Source organism: Oryza glaberrima, chromosome 10 (genome assembly GCF_000147395.1).
Source record: "Oryza glaberrima chromosome 10, OglaRS2, whole genome shotgun sequence".
Lineage (NCBI taxonomy): Eukaryota > Viridiplantae > Streptophyta > Magnoliopsida > Poales > Poaceae > Oryza > Oryza glaberrima.
The window spans coordinates 15,162,262-15,174,262 of NC_068335.1; the positions used below are offsets into that span (position 1 = coordinate 15,162,262).

The following is a 12,001-nucleotide window of genomic DNA, read 5'->3' on the forward strand; positions in this document are numbered from 1 at the left end:
TGTTCAGAATGGTTGGGCCTATGCAACAGGGTATGTTGTATAGCGTTGGATTAATATTGTTTAATTCTTACTTAACCGTTTTATTAAATTCTAAAACGTTTATTAAATGCTATTTATGCAAATGAAACCCTACTATGCCATCCTTTGTTATCCTATGCACTTGCATATTTGCTGCGTGGCTTGCTGAGTATGTCATATACTCACCTTGCAATCATTCATCAGAGGAGGAGCTCTACAGTGAAGCTGATGGTGTGGAGGATTAGGTGTACCCTGGTCAAGCTGCTTGTGGGGTGGAGTCGTCTGCGTCGTTTATTTTTTTTCCGCTACTTAGGTCTTTATTGATTGAGAGGAACTATCTACCTCGGTAATGACATTTTATTCGCTTATCAATTAGAGTAATAATTGTACTCTATTATCAATTTGTTATTGTGTGCCTCGGCTGATTCCTGGACGAGGGTTCACACACATGTAAGCGTTTGGAATTTTGGATAGAAATTCCGGGCGTGACAGACCGTAGGCGTGGGCGCGCGGAGGAGGGCAGCTGCGGAGGAGGGCGGAGGCTTGTAGACGACATCGTCGGGGTCAGCGGCTGCGGCAAGTCCACTCCCAGGTTCGCCATGGCTGTAGATCGAGGGAGGGGGTTACCTTTTGGCGAGCCAAGGGAGGGTCGGCGCCTTCGGTGTCATCACCGCCGCACCGAAGAAGAGGGTGAAGAGGGGGGGGGGGGGGGGTTGGATTTGGAGCGCGATCGATGCTCATCCGTCGATCCGACGTGCTTGGATTCCCACTTTGATCCCTCCTTCACCTTCGTCTTCCTCTCCTCTCCGCTCTCCTGCTCGCTTCTTCTCCGCTGTCTCTCCGATGGGTTCAGCTTCAGGTGAGCGAGTACACCTCGTCTCTTCTGCGTCAGCTTTGTGTTCCAGTGTACGTGCTGCTGACATGTGCGATCAACGATCGAATTGAAGAGCATGATGTCAGGGAGCACGTCCTGGTCGTGGACGGCGTCGGGGAAGAAGGGACGACGGCGGTGGCGGGGGGGGGGGGTGTTGACGGTCCTTAAATCATAATATCTGACCATCAATACCTGCATATAATGAAATAAAACATGGTATCCAACTTAGTGGTAGGTATTACTACTAATCATTTCCACTAGTGTTGGTGAAATGTGTGTATGCAGGTAATTTGAGGAGAAAACACATCCGTCATGTGACAAAATGCACCTCCGTGCATTCAGAACACGTTTACACAGATTAGAGGCCCAATAAGTCAATAAAAACCATTTAGAATTGAGCCAAAACATAGCCCAGGTTATTGGGGGCCCACTAAGCAACCTCCCGGCCGAAGGAGAGGCCGGGAGGACACTTCAGCCGAACCTGTTCTGCGGCCGTTCATCTCCAGATTACACGTGTACGCTCCTGATCACTTCCCAATGGCGGTTCCGGGGAATTTTGGACATTTCGCATAGGCTGTAACCGTCATACCCGCCTATGAAAGGAGGAGCTCACTCTCATTCCAAGACACACAACTTTGAGCTGAATTACAAGAGGCTCTATTGTATCTTTTATACATTAGAATAAGATAGAGAGTGAGGGGAAGCTCTAGAGGAGTGCCCGGAAGTTTGGCGCTCATCTGACTTCTACCTCGACGAGTGTAGCTTCCTAGGAGGAATTCTGGAGGAGTACCGGAGCTATCGGTACACTCTGCTCTGGGTTCGGAGAACTTTTTCTATTAAGTAAGCATTCGTGTTCCTTTCTTATGTTATTTAATTACTTAGTCTGAGTAAGATATATTTCCATCTTTGCGGGTTCATTGTTTAATATTTGTACTAAGTGCTCTAGTACTAGGACTCTAGATAGAGAATGAAGTTCCTATACAAATATTAGAGTAGTAATTAATAGCTTAGACGTGGTGTCTAGATTAGAGATTACCTTTGTTTGTTGTGTATCCCACGGATTTGTTAGAGGTAGATGGCAGGTGGTGATAGCCCTGAATTCCGTCCCAGTAATCCTCCATGTTCGGATACATCATAGAGCTATAGCCGGAACTACGCTGGCAGACCAGCAGGGGTCGGTGTCCGAAGCAACAGATAGGGAATTACCTTTGCTTAGCTTAGATAATTAAAGCACATTGTCACGCCCTGAACTAGTCCCGAGTGGAACTAGCCCGTGACGCTCCAAATTAACCTGTTAATCGATACCAGTCCCAGGAAACAGTGCTGGTATCACAGGAAGACAGAATATCGCAGCAACAGATGTCTCTTTATTATAGAGTAGGAGTACAGTCATGTTGGGCTGCGGACAGATCCCGAGCTCACAACTGCATTACAAAAGGGAAACGGAAGCCAAGACTTGGACCAAACATCACAGGCGCGACTTGGGAACTAGGCCGAAACCCTAAAACTCGTCGTAGCCGGCTTGCTCCTGGAAGAACTCCTCGTCAGCGGGATCCGCTTCATCTGCTTCAGCAACTGGGGGGGATTATTTATATAGAGCAAGGGTGAGTACGGGAGTACTCAGCAAGCCATGGGAAATAAGTGTTTAATGCAGGCTTCAAGGAAAGACTGTTGTTTTTGCAATCGATTTTATTTGAACTCTTTCCTGAAATAACTAAGTGGGTGCTTCTCAAACGACACGGATGAGACAGTGCGTCTCGTCTGGTCGGAGTTTGTGCAATGTATCAGTCTTTTGAATTGATCAAGATTGGCACCCGGCCAACAGCTTTCAAACGGCCACCCGGGTCTGGCTGATCCCATCAGCCGCAGATTTTCCAAACATCAAACCCATTTCACAACAGCAATTTCACAAGGCAGTAGTCAAACAAAACTATGCTAGGAATCACCTCACATCCGCCCTTGACCGTGGGCACGGCTGTTCGAACAGTTTAATAACCTCTGCAGAGGGGGTACACTTTACCCACACGACATTACTAACCCGGATCATCCAGCCCGTGCAGAACGGCCACGACTAGAGACCTTAAGGCTTTCATGACAAGGCATTTCGAAAGCCGACACAGGTTCACCATATGCCAACGAGAGGGGTCCCAGACCAACACCAGATTAGGTCCCAGACCATACTGTGCCAGGAAGCCGAGGGGTCTTCCCCGACACCACCCCGGCGAATCCACATGTCTCTTGGCATCAAGGCTCCCCCGATTAGCTAATTACTCAGCCAGGGGTGTCCTATTCCACCCATGTGGTCGTACTTGTCTTATGTTCGGATGAAATTCCAAGGAAACGGTCCTTAAGTGCAAGAACGGAAAACCGTACTCCCGGTACGTTCCCCGGTCTGCGATTTTGGAAATTCATTTAGTTCGCAAGCACCGACCCAGGTGTCGGGTTTTCCAAGTCTTTTGTAAAACCCAAGTTTTACCCAAGATGTTTCTCAGATTTTAAGTTTGAAGGCGACCGTCGATATCTGTGCAGAGTGCACGATTTCCGAGGCGCAACTAGGTGGTTACAAGGGAACATGGTATAACAATTACAATGGAAGGATCAGATGCAACAAGTTAGGTAGGCACTCCGGTCTGCCTTGCAGACGGTGTAAACAGATTAAGTGCAATCCTACCTATGCATAATATTTTTCAAGCAACATAATTAAGTTCAAATATAGGCTCAAGATGTTCAAGGATGGCTTGCCTTGCTCGAGATCTTGAGCTTGATCCTCGAAATCCTCGCACTGCGGGTCTTCAGGCTCCGAAACAACACGCGAAACGGGACAACTCAACAAACGGCGAAAATAAAGCCCTATTATTGACCTCTAAGCGTGCCATTAGATAGATCTCGAGATTTGAGGAATTTTGGAAGTTGAACGGAGTCAAACGGACTTACGGTTGGGAAGATATTGAATTTCTAAGATTATTAGATTTTTGGTCTAAAGGAAAAGGATTTATTTAAACCCTTTTTGAAAAAGAAAAGAAAAGAAAAGAAAGAGGGAGGGAAATTAGACTTCCCTTGGGCGGCTAGGGCGCGGCCCGAGAGAAAGGGGTGGCTCGGCCGAGCTTAATGGGCTGGCCGGCCCAAGAGGGCGGCCCAAGGCGCGCGCGGGGGCGGGGAGGAGAGAGAGAGCCGGTGGGCCAGGTCCATCCCGCGTGGTCTCGGGTGGGACCCGCTTGTCAGCGACTCGGCTCACCGTGAGCGAGGTGCACGCGGGGCGTGCTAGGGTTTTGGGAGGGAGGCGCGGCGCATGCGCGCGGTTCACGGTGGGCGCGGTGCGGCGGGCCCACGCGCAGCCTCACGGCTCGCGGTGGACCGCTCACACGGGGAGGAAAACGGAGGGGGCGGCTGGCCAGGTCGGTCGGTCCGGTCGCGGCCGAGGTGGCGTCGACGTGGCGCCTACGTGGCTACCACGCGGACCGGCGGGAGGTAGACGACGATGGTGGCCGGAATGGACGGCGGACGGTGGTGGCGATCGGCGGAGCGAACCACGGCGATACAGGTGAAAGCGAGCACACCGGGAGGTTGCACGGGACGAGGGGAGACGAGCCAACGGCTCGGATTCGCCGGGGGATGCTCGACGGCGGCGGATTGCGGCGGCGGCAACTGGCGGCGAGGGAAGGGGGAAACGGCGACGAGGTCACGAGGGGTCGATTTCCAGCGATGAGAGCATCTACGTGGCTACGGGAATCCGTTGCTAGCATCGGATTGGGCGGAGCTACGCCGAGCGGGTGCTACGGAGCACGGGCGGCGATGGCGGCGAGCACACAGCGGGCGGCGGCAACGATCGGGGCAGCGCCAGCTAGCTACGGGGAGGCTACTCGTGCTACTACCCGAGTCTAAGGGGAGGAGATGGAACGAGGAGGGAGAACGGAGGGAGGCACTACCGTGCGGGGAAGGGCACAGTGACGATGGGCCGACGGCACGGGAGCGATCTCTCCGGCGTCGGGTCGGGGAAGAGGAAGGAGAGGGTGCGCCCGGAGTCCCCTTCCGTGTCCTCGCTCGTGCCGGCTCCTCCGACACGCGCGACGGCGAACGGCGACGGCGAACAGAGCACGGGAGGCGGCGACAATGTGGTGGAGACGATGGGACAAAACGAGAGGAGAAGGGAGAGAGGGCACCTGGGCTTTTAAGGGCGGCAATGTCGGTTCGGAATCCGACCTTGGGCGGTCAAGGCGCGAGCTGGCGCTTGGCGCTCGCGGCCAAAACGGCGACAGAGGGGGGGGAGGATGATGCCGGCGATGGGAGGAAAAAGAAGAAAGGAAGAGGGAAAGGGGGCTTGCCTCCTTGCCATTTCGGGAAAAGGAGGAGGGAGAGAGGGCGACGCGGCAGAGAGGGCGGGGTGCTCGGCTCGGTGCGGCTCGCGCGCACGCGCGTGCAACGCTCGGGCAGAGCGGGGGAGAGGGAGAGAGAGAGAGAGAGAGAGAGAGAGAGATGGGGAGGGAGGGGGAGATGGGCCGAGAGGGATTCGGCCCATCGAACCCTAGGGAGGCGAATTAGACTTTTGCGGAGGGATTTGAGATCTGAGATGGCACGGACACTAGACAACAAGCAAAGAACGGATTTCGAAATTAGGATTTTTAAGAGCTAGTTTTCCCGCTAGGCGCCACGACGGAACGGGCGCTACACACATAGAAAGTTCTCTCTAGCCTAACCTACCTATAGTTGTTGTCCTTGGATTGTCTTAGCCTTAGGTAGATTTCACACGTTCCCTGAGTTCGATATCCTTTTGGGGTCACCCGAAGGTAAAGTGCCACAGTGGTATTCCGTGCGCTTGCGGATTTATCTGTGATCGTAAGAAATACCAACAGGGGGGGCGAAGAGACGGGTGTGGGGGCTGACGCGGCGGTCGGAGGCGAGCAGCGAGGAGATCTTGCGGAGCGTCGACCTGGATGTGCCGTGAGGGGTGGTCGTCGGTGTCATCGGGCCCAGCGGCAGCGGCAAGTCCACACTGCTCCGTGCGCTCAACCGCCTCTAGGAGCCCGCGCCGGGTGCTGTGCTCCTCGACGGCGTCGACATCTGCGGTATCGACGTCCTCGCGCTCCGCCGCAAGGTCGCGCCGCCGCCCTCCTCTCTCCCGCCTCGCCTGCCGGCCTCTGCAGTCTGCACTCGCCGCTTTGCCTCGCCCAGAAAGAGAGAAGAGGAGAAAAAGGAAGGGTGATGACGTGGATTACGCTGACATGTGGGTCTCATGTAGGTCCCACGCTGACTCAGCCGCCACGTATCCTAAAACCGGGGTCAAAACCGCCGAGGGACCTTTTGTGACCGGTTTTGATTAGTTAAGAGATACGGGATATCTGGTTTTGCGGTTTGAGAACGATTTTGTATATGGATGACAAGTTGAGGGACCTTGGGTGCACTTTTTCCAAATTATCAGCTAGCTTGAACTCGTCATGAACTCATGATAGGATGATATTGGTTACAGAAACAACTTAAAAGACTCTACGGAGAGATCCAAAAGTAATGGTAGTAGTTACAAAATCCTAGAATTTCATGAAATGTGAGTGAGTGCATGATTTTGTCATCAACTCGATCGAATTTCCTTAATAGGCTCAACTGGAGCGCCTCTGAAACTTGGGCCTCATGTAAGCCCAGATCTTGTGGAGAAAGTAAGCTACGGCCCAGATGGATAAACGGCTTGCGCCGCCTAGCTTATCCTAGACGTCAGGATTGGATGCAACGGTGAAGTTTGCAACACATGGCTCATTTTCCTCTGTTATATTTTCCATATGAGATACTACTCCGTCTTAAAAAAACCAATCCTAGTATGAACTTGAACACGCATATATCCAAATTCGTAGTTAGGATTGGTTTTTTTATGAGACGAAGGGGTACACATGGTTGAAATTAATATTTATATAACCTAATAATTACTTCCTCTGTTTCATGCTATGAAACGTTTTGACTTTTTTCTAAATCAGACATCTTTAATATTATTCAAGTTCATAGACAAATATAGAAATATTTTCAACACCAAGCAAATAAAGAATCAAAATATATGCATGTTTTCATAACATTGAAAATCTTTAGCTAACCACATCGGGCATTTGAATTTTGCCATGGCTGAATCCTAATGTCTACCTTGTTAATTTTGCCTCCCTCATTTTCCGGAGAGAAAATTGCCTTCTCCAATTGAGAAGCAACAATGTTAGAAATTATATCCTCCAAAATATTAGGATGGCTTTGGGTTAAATACTGAAATTCATCTGTTTCTATGATCTTAGCCAGTGCTGTTGGGGAGCTAAAGAACTCGATGCACGCCTTGTTCAGACCACGACAATTGTGCTTGTCGGTTAGCACCAAGAGGGTTGCTACAGAGTCAGCATCGATGTGGTTACTCAACCTTTCTTCGCATTTAACCTTTAGCCTTTCTAGGCCATATTTGTCCGCAGCAACAAGTAGATGCTGAGCCATTGTCGCATCTTCTTCTTGATCCATCTCTAGCAACGTGTCCGTGTAGATGAAGTTAAGTAGAGCTTTGAACACTTGTGCATCCATGTCATTTATCTCTACCACGTCGTTTACATTTACACCCTCCCTCATTGGCCCAAAGTGCTCCGCCACAAAGACAGGCGAGCGCACCGCGAGCACCAACCGGTGCGCAGCGAAGGTCTCGCCGCCAACTAGGAACTCTACATCGGCGCACCGTTTACTTGAGAGAAGATCGCCGTAATGCAGGTGCATGTCCGACGACGGTGGCACCGCGACGATGGGTGGCGGCGTTTCCTTGGTGATTACCACATGGACCCCGATAGCGAAGCAATCGTCTTGGACATGTCCCGATTTTTCCAAGTCGCCCTTTGCAATGAAGGTTTCGAACCCTAGGTTGTTAGCCATGTCGTCTTTGTTCGAAGTGCTGAACAGTCGGGTGGCGCGGGTGTGAGACGGCACCGGTTTCCCGTGCTGGTCGAGCAGGCTGAAGGTAGCCTGCACCATGACAGCCTCGGCGATGGCGTCATAGAGAACGAGGTAGATAGAGATGAAGTCCTTGCTAATGTTGTTCTTCCCGTGTGGGTAGTAGCAGATGTACCAAGTGCGGCCTCCAGCGCTGAACGGGAAGGAACTGAGAGATCTGTAACGGTGGACTTGTGAGGTGCGGGAGTAGCCATCGATCTTGAGCATGTGATAGGCTTGCGTTGTGACGACGGTGGAGGCAGTGGCTGACCGAGACGGGGTGGGACAGCCGCCGCCGGCGACATTGGATGCGATGCTCGCCGTCGCCATGGTAGGAATAGGATGTTGGATGGGCGGAGGCAGGGGTATGTATGTACTACGCGTCCTCTGTTGGCTTGGCCGTCGCGTAAAAAGGTACGTTTGCTAATTAAACACCTGCGTTCTCTTGTGCTTGCCTATATATGACACGGCCCGGGAGAGAAGTGTTGATGTTGATGTCCGACTCCAATTAATTGGTTGCCCGACCGGAGAAGAGAAAGAAGGATCCCGATTTTAAGTTGTACTGTTTGGAGCTTCTCGGATACCAAGTTGTATTCCTGTACTCCTTCGGGCTGCTTGTCCAACAATACAGCTAGAGCTGGAGTTATATACTCAGTTCGTTTCATATTATTATAATTAAGCTGCTTTGAGTTATTTGAGTAATTGATTAAGTCTATAAAAAATATAGCAACGTTTTTTTAAAAAATAAGTTTCACTAAATCTATCATTGAGTTATCTTGATATATTTATTTTATGTTGAAAATATTGGTATACTTTTATTTATAAACTTGATTAAACTTAATTTGTATGGCGTGGCACACTGATCAAATATTTGCTCGTGTCAGTGTCGTGCATTGATCAGATCGTCGATAGATACACTGATATACATCATTCCATGAAGTGCTATAGCTCGATCTTGGATTTGTTATATAAAAGAGTCCAAATTACCTCTGTGAATTATTGTGATAGCTCGGGTTACTTGTAAACTATATAACCGAACATTCTACGCACCAAACTTTTCAAACCAGATGAATAACTTTCCTAAAATAATCTGGAACGATTTTTAGCCTGCGTAGCACACATGTGATAATTCAGTTAAAAAATAATGCCCCCTCTACCCTAAAATATAGAAAGTTTTAGCTTCGGCAGGAGCAGAGAACAGGGATAAAAGACTTGGTTGCCTTGTAACGAGTGAGCTATAGGCAGACGATGTTAATCGATATGCTAATCATTAATCAATAAAGTGCCTTGATCCCTTGCAACTTGCATGTTCTCTGCATGCCCCCGCACCCCGGCGTCGGCCGTCGCACCCACACTCTCCTTGCCTCTTGCTGCCTTGCATGTCGTCGCCACCGGAAATACATATCATATATACTAGCATATTGTATTGCAACGAGATTTTGATTGATGAAAATGATTATTAACCTGCTATTATCATGATTTTATGTATACATTTTCTCTCAGATTCTACATATATTTGTAATTAATATATGTGTTCTATGATCTCACAATATTATTTTTTTCTACTTACAAAAAGTAGATATGGTTGTGGGGGTAGTTGATATGTGGTTCCGTTGGCCTCACATGTCTTTTCTTCACTACAAAAGGGTAAAGAGTTGGTGGTGAGAGTGGTGGCAGATTCACCATAACTTTGTTTTCAAAGGAGTATAGATATATATATATATGTACGATGGAGGACTTAATGTTGATATATAATATATAATTAAGTTTAAAAAGCACATGCAGCTAGCTCGTGAGTACGGGCGACAAAAACTGATTGGAACATATAATATTGGAAATCTTTAGCTAAAGTATGTCTGATACCAAATTCCGATTTCTACGCTGTTGATTTGGCCTTCTTGGTTTTTTGATAGGAAAATTGCTCTCTCCAGTTGACGAGCAACAATGTTGAAACTTATGTCCTCCAAAATATCAGCACAGCTCTGGATCAAATACTGAAAATCACTTGTACTTACAATCGCGGACAATACTGCTGAGTTAAGGAACTCAAAGCATGCCTCCTTGAGACCATAGCAATAGTGCTTCTCAGCTAGCACCAAGATGGTTGCCACGGAGTTGGCATCAATATGGCTACTTAATATTTCTAAGCAGATCATCTTCAACCTATGCAGGCCATACTTGTCTGCTACAGCAAGTAGATGTTGAGCCATTGCGGCCTCATCTTCTTGATCCATCTCCGGTAACATGTCTGTGTAGATAAACATAAGTAAAGCCCTGACACTTGCGCCTCCATATCAAATATCGGTATCTTGTTTACAGTAGTACCCTCCTTCATCAGCCCAAAAAGCTCCGTCATGAAGACAGGCGATCGTGCTGCGAGCACAAATTGATGCGCGGTGAAGGTCTCGCCGCCAACTAGGAACTCAACATCGGTGGCGTACCGTTCTTCGCTCGAGAGAAGATCGCCATAATGCAGGTGCATGTCTGATGGTGCTACTAGAAAAATCATTTGTTGCCAAAAAAATCGTGGCATCAATACTAAAATTATGGCAATAGATACATGTTGCCACAATTTTAAAATCGTTGCTAGCCGTGGTAATAAATAGCGTGGTAATAGGTTATTGCGACGATTTTTATTTAGTAGTAATAAATTTAGATGTTGCCACGGAATGGATGTGGCAAAAAATCATATTGCAACACTTCACATCGTTGTAATAAAAATTATCGCCACCACTCCATATGTAGCATTAGTTTTACGTACCAAATTAAAAATTCAAATATTAATCTATCATCCTATCTATTTATTTTTTGATATCGTGTCTTGGCTAGGATTTGAACCTAAGACCTATCCTTCACGCGTGCTCTCCTTTACCAACACACCTACGCATCAATTCTGTTGGAAAATGCATATCGTTCCATTTAAGCCTACCTAACTGAGATTTAAATCATAGATTTGAATATCTAAAAGATTTCAAATGAAAAAGTTATCACCTATAAAATTGTAGATCTCGTCGAGAGCTATAATTTCCATATAAAGTTTGTCTCTATCCGTGTCCATATGAAAAAAATTAAGTTAAATTATGAGACGCCAATTTTTTTATTGCAACGAATTTGTTGATCGTGGCAACAAAAAATAGTGAAAAGTACCATGGACTATGTAAATTGCCACAAAAATTAAAATTGTGGCGATAGAACATGTTTTTTTTTGCAACAGTACGATTTTTTGTGGCGATATCTCATTTTCTATTGCAACAAAAGTACTAAATAAAACAACGATTGTAGATCGTTGCAATAAAATATAATTATTTGCCATAAAAAATTATCATTGCAATAGTACAATATATTATTACGTTATTTTTTGTTGTAATAATTTGGTGGCAATAGCTCAATTATCTTGTAGTGGTGGCACGGTGATGGACGACGGTATTGCTTCCTTGGTGACGACCACATGGACCCCGATGGCAAAGCAATCGTCTTTGAGATGTCCTAATCACTCTAAGTCGTCTCTTCTGATGAAGCTATTATACCAGCTATTATACCCCAGGGCCTTAGGTAGAGTGCCATAAAGAGAGAATTTAAGTAGTACGGTTGTGAGGGTGTGAGATGGCATCGGGTTCCCCTGTTGGTTGAGCAAGCTGAACGTAACCTGTGCCAACACTATGTCGGCGGTGGTGTCCTCGAGAACGAGGTAGATGGAGATGAAGTCCTTGCTTTCCTTGGTGCACCCTATTGGGAAGTAGTGGATGCACCAGGTGTGTCCTCCGGCGCTGAATGGTGAGGAAAAGAACAAGTGCTGGCTAGGGTCGTTGGATTTCAAGGTGTCGGAGTAGCCATCAATAGTGAGCACATGGAGGGTTCGTGCAGCGATGATGGTGGAGGCTGACCGTGATGGCGGGGTGACGCCGCACTCGCCATCGATGACGTTGGGCACGGGGGTCGCCGTCGACATGCCTTCCGCTGGGCTGTCGCTGGCGTTGGAGAGAAACACTCAGGGGTCTTCTGGCTAGCTTCACAAGGTGGTGGGCTAGACGACTTGGGTTCGAAACCTCACCCCTTCTAATTATTTGATATTAGGTTCTTTCCTAATATTCGTGTCTTTTTTTTTAGTCGCTGGTGTCGGACACCACGCGGGGTTCGTTGCCTGTTTAATTTATGGCCATTGTCCGTAGAAGATTT

General features: G+C 48.0%; 1 protein-coding gene and 1 pseudogene across 1 annotated transcript; both read right to left on the reverse strand.

Annotated features, from left to right (window-relative positions):
* Positions 1 to 6,961: 6,961 nt before the first annotated feature.
* On the reverse strand, positions 6,962 to 8,155 carry LOC127785762 (BTB/POZ and MATH domain-containing protein 1-like). Its single transcript, XM_052313158.1, has one exon. The coding sequence runs from the start codon at positions 8,153 to 8,155 to the stop codon at positions 6,962 to 6,964; it is 1,194 nt and encodes a 397-aa protein (XP_052169118.1).
* A 1,511-nt stretch (positions 8,156 to 9,666) lies between these two features.
* LOC127785889 (BTB/POZ and MATH domain-containing protein 3-like) lies at positions 9,667 to 11,774 on the reverse strand (annotated as a pseudogene).
* Positions 11,775 to 12,001: the final 227 nt, after the last annotated feature.